This window comes from Tupaia chinensis, unplaced genomic scaffold (assembly GCF_000334495.1).
Source record: "Tupaia chinensis unplaced genomic scaffold, TupChi_1.0 Scaffold000117_2, whole genome shotgun sequence".
In the NCBI taxonomy this organism is placed as follows: Eukaryota; Metazoa; Chordata; class Mammalia; order Scandentia; family Tupaiidae; genus Tupaia; species Tupaia belangeri.
Genome location: NW_006159583.1, coordinates 7,337,503 through 7,355,763, shown reverse-complemented (window position 1 = coordinate 7,355,763; position 18,261 = coordinate 7,337,503). Strand labels below are relative to the sequence as shown.

Genomic DNA, 18,261 nt, shown 5'->3' with positions numbered 1-18,261 from the left:
CCAGCGCGGCGGGAGTCGAGTTGTGAACTTCAAGAGCGGGTCGGCGCCAGAGGCGGGGGATCGGGCGCTCCCGACGCGAGGGAGGAGGTGAGCCGGCACAAAGCCGCGCTCCGGACGGAAAGCGCTTCGGCGCTGCACCCTGATTTCGTCGCGCGGTGGAATAAATGGGAAGGATGGAAAAGTACCCTGGACCCTCCCTCCCTTCCGCCCCGTCCGCCTGTACTTTCCCTCTCTCCGGTTGGGAAAGGGAGGCTGATAATAGATCCACGCCTGACCCTCCCGGGTGCTCCGCGCGCGCCCCCCACCCTCGCCCCAAGATTAGCCCTCTCGCCAGGGACAGAACCGCCAGCCTCCGGCAGCTTCGCCGCCAGCAAGTCGCGCGGGGCCGAGGGCGGGGATGGGCGGGGCCGGATTACGCGGCTCCACCCCCGGCTTCGATTACTCCGCCCCCACGGGATCGCAGCCTTTATAAGGCTGACCGCGCAGCTCCAGCGCAGTGTGTGCTGAGCTAGTCTCCGTCTCCGACGAGACTGTGCTTACTACTTGGCGATGACTGTGAAAACCGAGGCTGCTAGGGGCGCGCTCACTTACTCCAGAATGAGAGGAATGGTAGCAATTCTCATCGGTGAGTGCGCGTCTACTGCAGGCTACGCGAAGTGGAAATGTTTTGAAGGTCCCGGATCAGATTAGTGTGTGTGGCGTGTGCAGAATCCGACGTGGCGAAGCCTTCTAAACGTTTCTTATTTTTCCTTTTTAATTCACAGCTTTCATGAAACAGAGGAGGATGGGGTTGAACGACTTTATTCAGAAGATTGCCAATAACTCCTATGCATGCAAACAGTAAGTTCGGGAGGACTTGAAATAAGAATAAGTAGTTTAAATTTACCAGCATGATAGGACTTAGTCTCATTAATGTGTAGATTGGGAAGCCCAAGATTCCCCGCTTGCCGCCCCCGGTGGAGATTTCATTTAAAGTTAAATGAAAGTTAAAGTTAAATTTAAAGTTAAATGAAAGTTAAATTTTCTAAACCTTTTTAAACATTAAAATGATTGATTTGAATTGTTCAGGAGATGTAAGAACTTTTCAAGTTCACCTAATTCACACCCTGTCTCCATGAATGAGAACCCTAATATCTGTATTAACTGGGTTCCTTTTCTTTAACTATTATTTTCTTTAACTGAGTATATCTGGATGTTTTCCATTTAAGCACTGAATTCTACGAGAAATTTTGATCCAGAAACTCACCATCGGTGTTAGTGTGCCCTCTAGTGACAAGTTGCAAGGTTCTAAATTGTTCCTTTATTTCTTGCAGCCCTGAAGTTCAGTCCATTTTGAAAATCTCCCAACCTCAGGAGCCTGAGCTTATGAACGCCAACCCTTCTCCTCCAGTAAGTATTCTCTATTCCTGATACATCCATGGAGGAAAAATTGTAAAGGAGTCCGTTACATTCCTATGTTAATGGATTAAAATAGAACTTTTAGAGATTAGTATCAAGGCAGGAATTCTTGGCTTAACAGGTGACATGAGTAAGTTCTGAGTCAGTGGAATATTTTAAAAGGCAATTTTCAAAGAAGTTTTCTCTTTTTATAAGATAGGGCTGTGTGCTGTGTCCACGCTCCTTTGACATTATGACATGTAGGGATGAAAGTAGGTTTGAATGTATGTTTAGATGTGTAGGGACTTGCTTTTGTCACCTGTAGATGTGAAATTTTTTATATTGCCTATACTTTATTTAGATATCTTCATTTGAAGCAGTGGTATTCACAGAAAATGTTTTCTTTTCTAGCCAAGTCCTTCTCAGCAAATCAACCTTGGTCCGTCATCCAATCCTCATGCTAAACCATCTGACTTTCACTTCTTGAAAGTGATTGGGAAGGGCAGTTTTGGAAAGGTAATTTTAAATCTGAAGACTTTTTCAATACACTTTTCTTGTATTCATTTTATGTTCTCCTTGGGTGAGGATGGAAGAAATTATTTTTTTTTAATTGAAATTCCAGGTTCTTCTAGCAAGACACAAGGCAGAAGAAGTGTTCTATGCAGTTAAAGTTTTACAGAAGAAAGCGATCCTGAAAAAGAAGGAGGTATGAGACTTGCTTGATGGATTGGTATTGGAGGTAGAGATACTTTTGGGAATTTGGGCGCTGAGTTGAAATTTGCCTCTAAATCTTTACTGTCCTTTTCCTAGGAGAAACATATTATGTCAGAGCGGAATGTTCTACTGAAGAATGTGAAACACCCTTTCCTAGTGGGCCTTCACTTTTCTTTCCAGACTGCTGACAAGTTGTACTTTGTCCTAGACTACATTAACGGTGGTGAGGTGAGCAGGGGGGGAGGGGGCGCAAGACAACAATCGGTGTGTCTGCACACCTGCAGGGTTTTAGTTTGAAAGCAAAGTTTTCAGAGATAACTCGGGTGGAGAGTAGGGGCTGGGGAAAATGAGCAGAATGAGCATTTTCTTTAACCCCACAGATTTCCAATAGTTAATAGATTATTTTGGGCTCCTTCCTGTAATTGTTCTCTTGGGCTATATATGTCAAGACTAATTAAATGCTTTGGCAACCCAGACTAATGTTGTCCTGTCTTCTGCAGTTGTTCTACCATCTCCAGAGGGAGCGCTGCTTCCTGGAGCCGCGGGCTCGTTTCTATGCTGCTGAAATAGCCAGTGCCTTGGGTTACCTGCACTCTCTGAACATCGTTTATAGGTGAGTTGCAGAGCTCTGAAAATTACTTGCCAGTGTACTTTTCTAGCCTTTGCTGGAACCTTAACGGAATTTGTGATTATGTGTAACTTGGTCACCTAAAACCAGATGCCCCTAGCATGTGACCTATCTTGACTTCATGCCACTAGGGAACCAGCCAACTAGGATCTGCCTAATCCAGCATAGATTAGCAGACAAGGGGCTCCCTTTTGTATTCACTACGCAACTACAGTCAATGTGAAATGCTCCTTAATGCCCTTAGCAATTGTCTTTACAGATAATGTCTTCTGGACTGAAATTAACCTGTGCTACCTTTCCATTCACTTTTTTTTTAAACAGAGACTTAAAACCAGAGAACATTTTGCTAGACTCACAGGGACATATTGTCCTTACTGACTTTGGGCTCTGCAAGGAGAACATCGAACACAACGGCACGACATCCACCTTCTGTGGCACGCCTGAGGTAGGAGCACTCTTGATTTGGTGCCTGGCCTACTCCCACCTTCCAGGCGAGAGATTGGGAGTAATGTCCTCACCTAATGGAAGAGTCAGCTCTTCTAATGCAATTGAATGCAAGCAAAATACATTTGCTTTGCTGTTTGATGCAACATGAGAAATTCTAAGGCCTCCTGTTCGCTTTCTTTAAAACCAGCTATTTGTAAGGCCCACATCATACAAGCTTCTGAATCTCCAAGGAAGTTGTCTGTTAAATACCCCGTAACTTCCTAAAACCAGTACACAAAGGTGGCCGGTTAGCCTTAAAAAAGTAATTAGAAGTAACTGAATGAAGTATAGCCTCTAAGTTGACTGTGCATGTCTCAGTCCTTTCAAAGTAAATGCCTAGTTTGGGGTTTGGGTGGTCTTACAGGTTCTAAACTGCCTTTTCCTGGTCTGTCTTTCAGTATCTGGCACCCGAGGTGCTTCATAAGCAGCCTTATGACAGGACTGTGGACTGGTGGTGCCTGGGAGCCGTCTTATATGAGATGCTGTATGGCCTGGTGAGTGACTCACTGGGAATCATGGAATACTGTCCCTGCTCCTTAGTACATTGTCTTCCTACAATCCACACTTATCTGGGCACAGGCCAAAATGCAGGCCAGTCATTGTGTCTTGCCCTTATCAGTAAGCTTTCCAAAAGCACATAAGACAGGCTCACTGGTTATTTTATAAGTGTTATGTAAGAGTCATCGCTTACCTAGTGAATTTTCCTTTTATTCCTTGCACATTTTACTAGCTAGGACCATCCTGAACTGTGTGGTAATGAAGGCTGGGGCTTATTAACCTTTATCACCCTCTAGAAGGGTAAAGCAGACAATTGACAGAATTAAGAACAAAGAAACTATCAAGGGAAAGACTCAAATCCAGCTTAACATTTTGGACTTCAAGTCTTTTTTGGGGGGGTGAGGGGGGGTGGTAATACATGTTCTCCAAAACTTCCAGTTAAGTCCAAGGTTATTTTTCTCCTTCCAGCCTCCTTTTTATAGCCGAAACACAGCTGAGATGTATGACAACATTCTGAACAAGCCCCTCCAGTTGAAACCAAATATTACCAACTCTGCAAGAAACCTCCTGGAAGGCCTCCTGCAGAAGGACAGGACAAAGCGGCTCGGAGCCAAGGATGACTTTGTGAGTCGCGTTTTCCTGTTTGGGGCTGTCTGGGAAGCACACTAGATTTCACTGCCCTTATTGAAGTCAGCCTGTCTAAATTAATCTGGGGTTTCTTCTCAACAGATGGAGATTAAGAATCACGTCTTCTTCTCCATAATTAACTGGGATGATCTCATTAATAAGAAGATTACTCCTCCTTTTAACCCAAATGTGGTAAGTATCTGTCTCTTCTTAGTGAGGCCCAAAGGGCATTTCTTCAAGTCAAAATGGATTGGGAGAGGGCAGGGGTACAAAGAATAAGCTGATAGATACTTTATTCATAGAGCCAGTGTTTTACCTAGAGGAAAAGTAGAATTTCTGTGGCAAGAAAACTCACATAACTTATAAACATACCTTTTCAGTGATAGTACCAGAAAGCAAAATTAACATTATCATGACTTAAACCTAGTGTACGGCCTTTGGGGGTCTTATGTCTGAAATGAATATTATGGGAGTTTAAATACAGCATCGTAGAATTGAGCTCCAATAGTAAAAGCCTAAATCAAGACTTCTCTGCTCTGTGTCAAGTGTGAATTGTTGACACTGAGTGTGTCCTTCGCCTTCCTCTGTTACAGAGTGGCCCCAGTGACCTGCGGCACTTTGATCCTGAGTTTACCGAAGAGCCTGTCCCCAACTCCACAGGCAGGTCTCCGGACAGCATCCTCATCACAGCCAGTGTCAAGGAAGCTGCTGAGGCTTTCTTGGGCTTTTCATATGCACCTCCCATGGATTCTTTCCTCTAATCATTCTTAGGGTTGGTTTTGAAGGATTTTCCGCGTGAGTTTAAATGTTTTAGTTAGCCTTTGGGCGGAGCTGCCAGCTGACAAGGACATCTTAAAAGAGAATTTGCACATCTCTGGAAGCTCAGCAATCTGATTGCACACTGTTTGCTGGAAGCTTTTTGAAGAGCACATCCTCCTCTCAGTGAGCTCGTGAGGTTTCCCTTTTCATTCTTCCTTCCAACGTGGTGCTATCTCTGAAAGAAGCATGAGAGTGCCGCCTTAGACAGAAGCAATAGTCTTGTTAGTGGAAAAAGGACACTGTTCTAAGAAAGATCCTTTGCGGGTCTGTCTGGGCTCTGATGACGAAGATCATGACATGTGCCTTTTCTGATGAGATCGTGTTAGCTCCAAAGCTTTTCCTCTCGCAGTGTGTTTCAGTTCTTTATTTTTCCTTGTGGACTTACTGTGTGAACAGTGGTGTGAGTGCGGCGTGCTTGATCACAGGTGGATTTTGTTATAAGCATCAATGTGACACTTGCAGGACACTACAATGTGGGACATTGTTTGTTTCTTCCATATTTGGAAGATAAATTTATGTGTAGACTGTTTTTTTTTTTGTAAGATAATAGTTAATAACTAAAATTTATTGAAATGGTCTTGCAATGACTTGTATCCAGATGCTTAAAGAAAGCATTGCTGCTACAAATATTTCTATTTTTAGAAAGGGTTTTTATGGACCAATGCCCCAGTTGTCGGTCAAAGCTGTTGGTGTGTTCATTGTTAAAAATGTCACCTGTAAAATGGGCATTATTTATGTTTGAAATTTTTTTTGTTTTTGTTTTGTTTTGTTTTGTTTTGTTTTTGCATTCCTAATAATTGTATGTATTGTATAAAGAAAGTCTGTACATTGGGTTATGTAACATTAGTATATTTAAACTTACAGCTTATTTGTAATGTAAACCACCATTTTAATGTACTGTAATTAACATGGTTATAATATGTACAATCCTTCCTTCTTTGCCACCACACAACTTTTTTTGTGTGTGATAAACCGATTTGGGTTTGCAATAAAACCTTGGAAAATATTTACGCAAATGGCGTGGTATTATTTTGTATTTATCAGTTGAGGGGGCAATAGTGGGTCAGTTTAAAATTTACAGCCACAAATATGCTACTGTAATTTTTAGTGTGGTGGTTTGCTTCCAATAGCAGTCAATCTATATTCTACACCTTGATTTCTTCTTTTATATTCATGATAGCACGCCTCTGTGTGAGAAAGAGAGAGAAGGGTGTACACTCCACGAGGTCTGGTCACACCTCAGTCTCCTTCGTCCAGTCCTCCAGCCTGTCAAACCTTGGGTACTTGTGTGTGCGAGGGATTTGAACCTAGATTGCTTCAATGGAATCCAGCTGCTCCCATTTTTTTTCCTGCTGCACCATGAAGCCCGCCTAATTCTAGGTCTTTTGTTGATCCCATGAATGAGAGAGACAAAGGTCGTACTCCACCTGCCCCCAACAGGGCATGGTTGGGCTGCAATCCTTCCCTTGCATTTGCCCTCCCCTTAAAGATTTGCATGTTTTTCAAGCTGCCAGGGCCAAAATTCATACTGTGGTCAGCCTCATGGAATCTGGCTTACTAAGCACAGGCCGAACTGCTGTGCTATGGGACCAACCCCAGTTCCAGGTCTTTTTGCATTTTATGGTGTCAGTTACTCACAAATTCACCCAAACAAATGCTTTTCAACTTACTCATCTCCCAAGGACAGTTATGAAGTAATGTTCCCTATGTTTACTGCCTGCTCACTGATGTTGGACTGTGTGTCCTGATGCTTGGCTTATCTTAAATAACAGGTAATTCTTTGAACAAATGTTTGAGAGCCTGCTCTGAGTCAGGCTTACTCTCAGTGCTGGGGATCGCACAGTGGGCAGAGCAGATAGCTCTCCGCCCTTGCAGAGCCTGAGAGGAGCAGCAGCTGAAAATAAAGCAGCTTGCTAAAATGAAAATCAAGATACTAGCCTGGAAAAAAAAAAAAAAAAGATACTAGCCTGGGAGTTTAGGAGACTGCCACTCAAGAGGATGGAAATGTTTACAGCTAATGACTATGTCCCCCAGAAACTGACCTGGCTAGACTTCTGGTTCCTGAGAGGACCCAGAGTGAACTCAAGTGTAGAGCAGACTCAAAAGGGATCCCGAAGGAGCACATCCCTGACTTGGACCCGGATGTTCTTGAGCCAGTGTGCACTCAGTGCTGAAAGAGCTCTGCAGGCTCTGAGCCTGGCTTGCACATCCTGAGAGGTCATTGCATAGAACCTGAACTACAGGAGAAGGGAAAGTGACATGATCTAATAGATCATCCTCTTGAGTCCAAATTGGACTTCTCTTTTCTAGACCTTACACCCAAACACCTAGCAAGTGACCAAGGTGTCCCCAGTTGATCTTGCTGCTGCATAGCCTTGATACACCTAAACCTGCTGCGTTCTCTCTCCCCTGACCTCCCAGTTTGCACAGGGATTCCCCAGAGGGAAAGCTGGGGTCAATTTTTTCTCTTATCCTGGCCCTTGAGTCTCACCTGTCTTTTCTTTTGGAGAGGTTTTGCCAGACAGACAGAGAGAGACAGAGAGATAGAAAGCGAGAAATCACCCCCTGGGGGATGGCCGTGCCACAATCCCTTCTCCTCCATTCTCCTCTCGGGGGATCTTGGGCATGCACTTAGTCCTTCTCTCATGTAATCCAAAGAAAGAATGGGATCAAAGTAAGTGACTTGCTCAAGGGTCAAACTCTGCAGTGGAGTTAAGGCTCAACTCTGGAGGCATTTGCTGCATTTTTACTTTTCCTACCAAACGAAATGGCAAGTCGTATCCAGAGCTTGCTTTTTCCTAGTAAAGAATGACGCCAGTTCTGATAGGGAGGCTTACTGTATATCTTCCCTTCATTCTCATTATCAATAACAATTAGGAATTCCTACTAGAACAAAAAGTGCTTAAATCACAATTTAAAAAAAAAAATTTCTGCCAAAGGGCACACATGCTCATCAGAGAAAGACAAAGAAAGAGAAGCTGAGAACGCACTCCCTCTGGGGAACGGTCAGACTGTAATCCTTTCTCCATTCTCTTCTCGAGGTCTTGGATATGCACACACATGCCCGGTGTGTTTGTTCAGCTGTGAGGTCTGGAACTCAGACAATTCAGTCAGCCATGTGGGATCCAGATGCTTTAACTACCAGGCCAAGTTTCAGCCCTTAAATCACAATTTTATGTGTATTCATGCAGCCTAGGAATCTATAATCGAATTATAGCAACTCAGAAATCCAGTCATAGATTCCAAGACTTTTTCATTTTTATTTATTCATGTATTAAATTCTTTAGTTTTTGCTGTGGGATGTATTTGCCGAGGGAAAGTAAGAAATCACACCCCAGGGAGGATGGTCATGACACAATCCCTTCTCCCTTCTCCTCTCAAGTTTTTTTTTTTTTTTTTTTTTTGAGAGGTTTTCGCTATAGGGCACGTGTGCTCGCCAGACAGACAGAGAGAGACAGAGAGACAGAAAGCGAGAAATCACCACCCAGAGGGGATGGTCACGCCGCAATCCCTTCTCCTCCATTCTCCTCTCGGGCTCTTCGGCACACACACGCACATGTGCCCGGCGTGAGTTTTAAGCCACCGGGTCCGGGACGCGAACCGCGGTCGACTACGTGGGAATCCAGCGACATAACCATTACGCTAACTGCTGGTTCCCTCAAGTTTTTTCATAATACACATTTTCCATGAACTTTATCACTTCTGCAGTCAATCAATGTATTCGATCTGGTTTCTAATCTCTGGGAGGTGGAGAAGTGCCAGAAGAGTCCCAAGTGTTGTCACACAAATGAGAGGTCAGATCAAGTACAAGAGGGTGGGAAGGGAACAGAGCAAGGACAGGGAAGTCAAGAAAGAACAAGGGATCAATAAACAAGGACAAATATTGACTAAGCACTGTGATGCCAAATAACATGCATGCAGAGGTGTCTTTTATCTAAAGGAGTAGGGTGTATTCCTAACAGCATGTTCCATGGGGTGTATTCCTAACAGCATGTTCCATGGGGTGTATTCCTAACAGCATGTTCCATGGGATGTATTCCTAACAGGATAACTGGAAAAGGACAACTTAATTCTCTATAGCTCTCCGACTAGGAGTTTGCTCAAAAATGGATCTGGGGGAATTTATTCAGCTAAGATTTCCATAAGTAAAACGTGACTAAAACCACTACTGCGAAGGATGTTGGTCATTGCCTTTATGCAAGGCATAAACTTGAGGAGGCATGGCAACTGCCCATAATAGAGGACAATGTGTTCTTCAAGCCACTGGGGCTGAGATCTAAACTGTGGTCACCCATGTGGGATCCAGCTCCCTAAAGTACTAGTCTATGGGACTGGTCCCTTTTTAATTTTTGTCTTTTTTGCCAGAGGGTGCACACATTCTCCAGAGAGAGAGAAAGTATGTCTCTATGGGACTTGGTCATTCCATCTTTTTCCTCCATCCTGTCAGGATTTTGAACATGCATGCACATATGCCTGGTGTGTTTTTCAAGTCACCAGAGCTGGGATTCATACCATATGGGATTCCTTAGCCACTGAGCTATGGGGCCATCTCCATAGCTCCATGGTTGACTTAATACAGTATTTCAAAGCAGACAAAAAAATAATTTATTTGGGTCCAGTAAATAGCATAGTGGCTAAGGCACTGGACTCGACTTGGCCGACCATCATAAGCATCCTGGATCCAGCAGCTTGAAACTCATGCCAAGTGCGTGTACATGCATGCCCAGAATCCTAGGAGGAGAATGAAGAAGAGGGATTATGGCATGGCCATACCCCTTGGGGCTGGTTTGTCACTTTCCTTCTCACTATCTCTGTCTCTCTGACAAGTACCCCCATCCTATGGAAAAAAAAAAAGAAGAAGAAGAAGAAAAAGAAAAGAAAAGAATTAGTTTAAAAATTAAGATACAATGAACTTTGAGGAAGAAGGTATAGCTAATGACTAAACGGGTGCTTAAGGGGGACAGTCTTCTGATGTTAACTTCTTAATCTGTTGGGTAATTTTGCCTTTTGATACTTCATCAAGCTATACACTTATGTGCACTTTTCTGTATGTTTTTTATGTAACAATAAAATGTTCAGGGAAAATATGTGGTGTTACAAAAATGGGATCTGGGAACCAGCAGTTAGCGTAATGGCTATGTCGCTGGACTTCCACGTAGTCGACCGCGGTTCGTGTCCCAGACCCAGTGGCTTAAAACTCATGCTGGGTGCATGTGCGTGCGTGCCCAAGATCCCGAGAGGAGAATAGAGGAGAAGGGATTGCGGCGTGACCATCCCCCCGGGGGGTGATTTCTCACTTTCTGTCTCTATGTCTCTGTCTGTCTAGTGAGCGCACGCGTCCTATAGAGAAAACCTTTCAAAAGAAAAAAAAAAGTGGGATGCTATGAGAACACATAGGTGGGACTTTACCCAGTTTAGGGCTCAAACAAAGAGGCTAAGTTTTCAGGTAGTTTAGGAAGAGTTGCTTAGGGAGATCTGGAGGATGCAGATAGGCTGTCTTCGGGACCTGGACGTTGAAACTGAAGCAGAAGGGCGGGTTTTCCAGGTGCAGGCTGGTAGTGGCGGTTAGGGGGAGCACTAGCATAAATGAATAGGGTGTCGGCAAGAGGAAGGGACACAGATGGACCTACACCAGAGCCCCAGCTCTGCTGGCAGCTTCCTAGTCCTGGGCAAGTATCAACTTGGGAAACCTAACTTCACTTTTCTAACTTCCATTTCTTCAGAGGGAAAAAAATGCAGCCACTGTCTCCTTCACAGTCATCCACAGGCAAGGGCAGGATGAACTGGAATTGTAAAAATGCAGATTAAATGCTCTCTTCCTCAGTCATTGCCTTTTCTAATTTCCCCTTCTGTTTAGCACATGGTAAGAAAATAGATAGTAGTGGGCCGGCTGGTGGCGTGACGGTTACGGCAGCTGGATCCTTCCCGGCCACTGTGCGGTTCAAGGGCCAGACCACGCTCGTGCGTGTACGTGGGTGCCCAAAATCCTAAGAGGAGAGTGGAAGAGAAGGGATCGCAGCACGGCCCTCCCCCTAAGGGATGGCTTACTCTCCCTTTGTCTGCCTCCCCCTCTCTCTTCTCCGGTGAGTGTGTGAGAGAGAATAAAGATATTTAAAAGTAGTGGGAAATAATTGTGAGTAGGGGAATGGATAATGTCATTCACATTCCTGAAAACCTCATGGAGCTTTAGATCTCTTGAAGTAACCAAGAGAAGCATTTGGACTTCCCTTTTCTAAGAAAGTGACGTGATTCAAAGGAGAATTCCTGCAGCTCTTGCTAAGAGATGAGAGTGGGGAGGGTTTTGGAACAAAAAAAAAGAAGAAGAAGAAGCCACTTAGGAGACTTCTGACTCACCAGTAATAGTGAGAAAATGAATGAGAAAAGATCTCTTTCAGGTCCCCAAATCAATGGGATGTCGTGAGTTACTGGGAATGGAAAAGAAGGGTGAATCCAAAGCCGAGCACACGGAATTTATTTCCTTACTGGAACTGACTTGTTATTGAAGTGGTTTTCACAGCTGCAATAATGTCTTCTAGAACAAATAACATTCACCAGTTTCTCCAACAACCCCACAATATAATAAATCAACCAATCAATAATACTCAATTTAATTGACAAAATGTTACGCACTGTAGTCAATTTCTACCCCATCCTGTTAAATAATTTATTTCCTTATCCATCAAAAGTCTTTAAAACCTATTCTACATGCCTAAAGCTTTAATTAGAATGGTAGTAATGTTAATACTTTCCTCGGTGTTGGGACCAGTGATGCCATAATGGTTATGGACTCCCACATAGTTCACCTTGGTTCGAGTCCTAGACCTGGCAGCTTAAAACTCACACCAGGTACATGCCCAAAATCCTAAGAGGAGAATGGAGGAGAAGGGACTGTAGCATAGCCATCCCCCCTGGGGGGTGATTTCTCTCTTTGTGTCTCTCCAGAGAGTACATGTGCCCATAGCAGAAATATCTTTTAAAAGAAATAAACTTTCCTCAGGGGCCAGCAGGTGGTATGGTGGTTAAGGGTGCTGGATTTCCACCAGGCTAACTGTGGTTTGAGTCCTGAACCTGGTGGCTTGCTTTCTCACTTTCTCTCTCTCTCTCACTTGCTTTGTCCCTCTCTGGTCAAATTAAAAAATAAAAAGAAATTTAAAAATTAAATAAAATAATTATTTTAAAAATAAATAAATAAAAGTAAACTTTCCTTGTTGAAAGTAAACTTTCCTTGTTGTTAAGCAGAACAATTCTTGTAATAATAGGAACACACTTACATAAATACATAAAACCCTTTTTGAAAAATTAAAGTTTTTTTCATATCACGTGAAAATTGTTAACTGATTCCACAAACCAAGGATTAAATTATTGTTGCTTAGGTCCAGGTGGTGGTAAAATAATAACATAACTAGACTCACCTAGGAAAGGTCCTGAGTTCAAGTCCTGGGACCTTCCTGAGCATGCCTGACCCCTGCCTGTGATCCAGACACACTGAGACTTCATTGTGTTGTGAAGACCCTGTTGGGAGTGCCTGTCTCTCTGTCTAATGAAAAAAATAAACAAGTAGACATATATATATGTATATATATATATATACACATATATATGTGTGTGTGTGTGTGTGTGTGTGTATATATGTATGTATATATGTATATATATTATTGCTTGGACTTTGCTGTAGCTTATGTGTGATCTTTTCCAGTCTAATTGGGCCACTACCCACTTGCTATATTTAATGTATATATGTTTTCTCTGTTCTCTATGTCCTTTAGTGTTAAGGACTTTAGAAGCAAGAGGAGCAATTCTTAGTGTTTACTTAGTGTTTACCTATGACACTGTGTCCAGACAGTTATCTTTGTGTATTTGGATATCTTAGAAACCAGGGACTCTGATGGGCAGGGTTCTGGGTTTCCTCTTTTCTGTGTTCTCTGTCCAGTGCTCCACCTAGTTACCAAGTCAGGCATGATGGCAATGCTGTAATGACAACACACACAGTACAGACTGTTCACAAGAAAATGTACATGCAGTCAAGTGCTTCTTGAGAACAGTGGACCAAAGGTCAGTGACATAAAGACACAGTGTCACTTCACGTATATGTACATAAAACAGATGAGTCGCTGCCGACTCGTTCATGACATCTGGCTGATTTAACACAATTCTGCCACCTTTTGTTCTCCTGGCACTGTTGATGGTCCTAGACTCTTAATATCGCATCCCAGAGTCCATAGTTGTTGCCCCCCAACCTGAAGGAACTCATTCAGTTCCAAATGTGTTACACTGTTACTAGGAAAGCTCGGCACAGATCCATTTGGGCAATAATTAAATTAACATTTATTTAATTCGATCAATTAAAATTAAGCTTAAAATGATTTGAAGTACAAATTAAAAACAATGATTATATTTTCCTCTGAAAGAACATTAAAAAAAGAGACATGTGGAAATCATCTGATGCTTGAATTAAATTACATGCTGTCTAACAATGGAATTAAGAGAAAAGTCTTTCACTTTTGCTTTTGCTTTAGGATATATGTGCTCAACAAAGAGAAAGGAAAAGTGAGAAATCATCCCCCGGGTAATGGCTATGCCACGATCCCTTTCCTCCCATTATCCTTTCGGAATTTGGAGCACACATGCAACATGTGTCCGGCATGTTTTTCAAGCCATTGAGTTCAGGACCTGAACCACGTGGTTGGCCTTTTGGGAACCAATCTAATGTGATTCAAGTGCTTAAGATCTTTTGGTGCAACATAATTCTGATAATAGGTGCTGACTTTGGCATCTGGTGTTAAAAGCAGATACGACAATCTGGTTTCCAGCTCCAAAAAAAGCATAAAACAATAAAAAAAAAAAGTGGTAGACTCACTGTGATCCTAGCATCTGCTTTTAAGGTTGCCCTTTGAAACTACAAATTTTGCCTTGCCCACACAGTCTGTAGAAACTCGTAGCTCATTCTTCAACATGTAACTTCACTCTAGTTACAGTCTTCCAAAGCAAAGGGGAAACGCCTAGGGCAAGCATGAATATTTTCCCAAAAGTCTCTGGGTTAGGGGCTACTTTAACTTCTAACCGTTCCTGCATTCTTGTAAGTCATTCTTCCTGTGACTTTCCTGTCCTTTCCAATTTCATAGAATCATAAAAATGTCAGAATGGAAAAAATCTCCGGGTCCAAAAGTCACAGACGATGTCTTCAGGAGCCAGGCTTGTAAATCATATCAGAACGAGACAATCAGAGCCAGGGGCGATGTGCTTTCTCTCAATGTACTTTAAGAGAAAACACCAAAATAAACCAGAATTTGGCTGAGTAAAATGAGTCTGTACCTGTGAATGTTAGCCTAATCTCCCATACAATTATGTAAAATGCAATGAATTGCCCACTCTTTTGCGTTCTTGTTCATTCCTTATCTATGAGCAATACAACAAAATGTAGAAGCCCAACACTGGGGATGGAACATTCTTCTCCCTACCATGTACTAGTTTCCAAAAGAAACACCAGCTTGACATTGGATGACACAAAGTCCATCTCTTCAGGTTGGTGATCAATAAAAACTGTCCATCATCCATCGGAATTTCAGAATTCCATAGCCATTTTAAAAAGGAAGCAGGCGAGGAACCAGCAGTTAGCGTAATAGCTATGTCGCTGGACTCCCACGTAGTCGACTGCGGTTCGTGTACCAGGCCTGGTGACTTAAAATTCACACCAGGCGCGTGTGCGTGCGTGCCCAAGATCCCGAGAGGAGAACGGAGGAGAAGGGATTGTGGCGTGACCATCCCCCCTGGGGGGTGATTTCTTGCTTTCTGTCTCTATGTCTCTCTCTGTCTGTCTGGCGAGCACACGCGCTCTATAGTGAAAATCTCCCAAAAAAAAAAAAAAAAAAAAAGGAAGCAGGCAGACTTTCATGTATTAACTAGGAGCATTTATTGCGCTCCTTTTCAAAAGACCAATTACTTTCCAGAGAAAATGGGTCACACATGTACAATAATCAGAAGAGTTTTTTGTCTTTCCATAAAAAGACAAGGAATCAGTGTGGCTGAGCTGTTCTGCGTTACAGTGAACAGGGAGCCAAGAAAAGGTGTGTTAAGAGAGACAGCAGTGAATAGGAACTCCTCTTGCTTTTGAAACCCAGCTCCATTTCTAGTCTCTATAAACCTTGCTTTCTTCTTTCCCAAATTGGACTAAAAGCAGTGTCCTTTTGTTTTGTTTTGTCCTGTGGTGTACAGAGTCAGGTTAAGTGTCAGGAATGCAAGAAAATGTTTTAAATGTTGATGCTGGGGGCACTAAACTGGGGCACCGAGGTCTGGAACCCCTCGGGCTCTCTGCATGCTTCACATCCTAAAACATTGCTTCCTGTGAACTCTTCCCCAGTTGTATGTCTTTAAGAGCATTCCAACCAGTCTTGTGCTCTCAGATCCTTAGGTATGTGCACCTTATCGGCTCCCTTAGACAGATCATGAAAGACAAGATACAGAATTTAAGACATTAATTCCACTTCCGGCTGTATGGTGTCACTGAACCTTGCAGCCTCCAGAAGTCTAAGAGTCTCTTAACAGATTGTCCGGCTGAGATATTTTGTTACTCCGAAGTCCATTTTTAAACATATTTCAGGGTGCACATTTATTTTCATTGACTTTTTAAAATTTTATTTTATGAAGAAGATAGAAGTTTATTTATAAACTCATGATTCTGATGGCTGGGAAGTCCAAAGCCCTAGGCCTACAAAATGGCCGACAGGAACACAGAGGATGCAGGGCGCACGCAGAGACAGAGAGCTTCTGACTGACAAACTGACTTTGAGAAGTCTCTCGCTTCAGAGCACGAAGATTTCCCAAGAAAGTAAACCCTAGAATGTAGAGATCATGAGTTGATTTCCATTCTGCTAGTGCTCAACATCAGGAAATCTTTTATGTGAACAAGCACTTTAAAATATAAAGTGTAGGGGACCAGCGGATGGCGTAATACTTATGTTTCTGGACTCCCACATAGTCAGCTGTGGTTCGAGTCCCAGACCCAGCCACTTAAAACTCATGCCAGGCATGTGTGTACACATGCCCAAAATCCTGAGAGGAGAATAGAGGAGAAGAGAAGACCATGCTGCATATCCACCCACCCCATGAGGAGTGATTTCTCCCTTTCTGTCTCTCTGTCTTTGTCTTACCTGCCTTTGTCTCTCTGGTGAGCACACATATTCTATAGCCAAAAAAAAAAAAAAAACTCTCTTAAAAAAAAAAGTGTACACATACACACACATATGTAAGTGTAGGGTCAGGTTGTGCACACGTGCCCATGACCCGGACTTGGGCTGGGTCACAGTGTGAGGATCCTCTTGGGGGGATACCTCTCTTTGTCATTCTCTCTTCTTCTCTTAGAAGAAATAAATAAAAACTTAGGATAAAAGAAACTACAAGATACAAAAGGTATTACTAGGTCAGCCAGTCACATGGTGGTTAAGGCAGCTGTATCCCATATGGCTGACTGTACAGTTTGAGTCCTGGACCTGACAACTTGAAAAACACCCCAGGTATGTGTGTACCCATGCCCGAAATCCCAAAAGGAGAATGGAGGAGAAGCAATTAAGGTACGGCCATCCCCGCGGGGGGTGATTTCTCACTTTTCCTCTTTCTCTCTGTCTCTCTCTCTCTCTCCAGTGAGCACATATGTTCTGTAAAATTAAAATAAAGATATTATTAAATAGAGATGCTCCAAATTATCACTTTGCAATTCTTTTAAGTTTTATTTGTACGAAAACCACAAATTGGCAGTAGAGATATATAAAAGAGAGAGATCAGACGACCCCACGACAGGAATCCTTGCCACTAGTGAGCGTACTCATATAGCGTTAGAGGTCACAATCATGCAGAAAGACAAGAACCAGAAATGAGAAACCAGTGTAAGTTCAGGAAAGAAGATACAAAAGTGTCATTCTTGTGAGTGATGTGATCGTTTATACAGAAATGCCAAATAAATGAACAATAAGACCTAATTGAAGAATTCAGCAAGGTAGCCTCATGTAAGGATCTGTCTTAGAAAAATCAATAATGTTCTTCTATTGAGCAATAAAAGCTAGAAAACATAACAACAAAAAGGCTTTATTTATAGTTACAATAAAAAGTCTGAAGTATCTAGTAATTAACCTAACAGAATGAACAAACATTTTGCAGAGAAGAAAAAAATGTTCTTGTTAAAGGAACTGATCATACAAAATAATATTCATGGATAGGATGTCATAACTTTGCAAAGATACTGAGTTTTCCAAAACTTATCTATGAAGTTCAATACATCTCCAATGGAAAATTTCAAAGAATTGTTTTAAGAATTGAAATATTTTCAATGTATATGAAAGTAACCCCCCCCCAATGTTTCATATATACTACCTGAAAGAACAGATATATAGAAAGTGAAGAGTAAACAGGGGAAGCCAGATTTGTGACAATCTACCAGATTTTAAGACAAATGACAAAGACATTAAGGCAGTATTTAAAATGACACTCTAGAGCCAGCTGGTGACATGGTGGTTATGGTGGCTGGATCCTACTTGGCTACTGTGCAGTTCAAGTCCCAGACTCATCTGCTTGAGAAACATGCTGGGCACGTGTGCATGATTGTCTAAAATCCTAAGAGGAGAATGGAGGAAAAAGGACTGCAGCATGGCCATCTCTCCTGGGAAGTAGTTTCTCCCTCTTCCTTCTCTCTCTCTGTCTCTTTCTAGTGAGCACTCATGCCTTGCAGCAAATTAAAAAACATAGTAATAATAAAAGCATGCTCTTGGTACATGCGCAGATGGGACAGAAGAGATGGCATGTAGAACAGGAGATTAATAGCTCCACAAATCAATGGGTAAAATGTGGCTTATTTTACAAATGGTCCTAGGAAATTCATTCATCACATTAAAAAATAAAAAAGAAGGTGGGTCCCTACTCCACATAACATTTTGAAGTAAGGCTCAGATGATTGAAGATCTAAATACAAAAGCTAAAACTACAAAGCTAATAGAGTAAAATACCAAGGCTATTAAGTCATGTGACTGGTAAATTAATAAACAGGTAGACAGTAAGTACATTGAGATGAAGGACGTCCACAGTGACCTTATGGTTCAAGAGGCCGGGAGTCTTCCATACTGGAA

The 18,261-nt window shown here is 42.5% G+C and overlaps 1 protein-coding gene across 2 annotated transcripts in view; it reads left to right on the top strand.

Moving 5' to 3' along the window:
* The window catches only part of SGK1 (serum/glucocorticoid regulated kinase 1), an 8,408-nt gene extending 2,249 nt beyond the window's left edge, over positions 1 to 6,159 (top strand). The window contains exons 1-12 of one of the 2 annotated variants that reach the window (XM_006144336.3): positions 477 to 625; positions 765 to 840; positions 1,314 to 1,389; positions 1,789 to 1,893; positions 2,000 to 2,083; positions 2,188 to 2,319; positions 2,592 to 2,704; positions 3,041 to 3,164; positions 3,604 to 3,699; positions 4,172 to 4,327; positions 4,433 to 4,522; positions 4,924 to 6,159. In XM_006144336.3, coding sequence (XP_006144398.1) covers positions 550 to 625; positions 765 to 840; positions 1,314 to 1,389; positions 1,789 to 1,893; positions 2,000 to 2,083; positions 2,188 to 2,319; positions 2,592 to 2,704; positions 3,041 to 3,164; positions 3,604 to 3,699; positions 4,172 to 4,327; positions 4,433 to 4,522; positions 4,924 to 5,091 — 1,296 coding nt within the window. In that variant the 5' untranslated portion in view covers positions 477 to 549 and the 3' untranslated portion in view covers positions 5,092 to 6,159. Of the gene's footprint in view, positions 1 to 476; positions 626 to 764; positions 841 to 1,313; positions 1,390 to 1,788; positions 1,894 to 1,999; positions 2,084 to 2,187; positions 2,320 to 2,591; positions 2,705 to 3,040; positions 3,165 to 3,603; positions 3,700 to 4,171; positions 4,328 to 4,432; positions 4,523 to 4,923 lie in introns of those variants that run through there. The other variant, XM_006144337.3, reaches the window with a different exon arrangement.
* Positions 6,160 to 18,261: the final 12,102 nt, after the last annotated feature.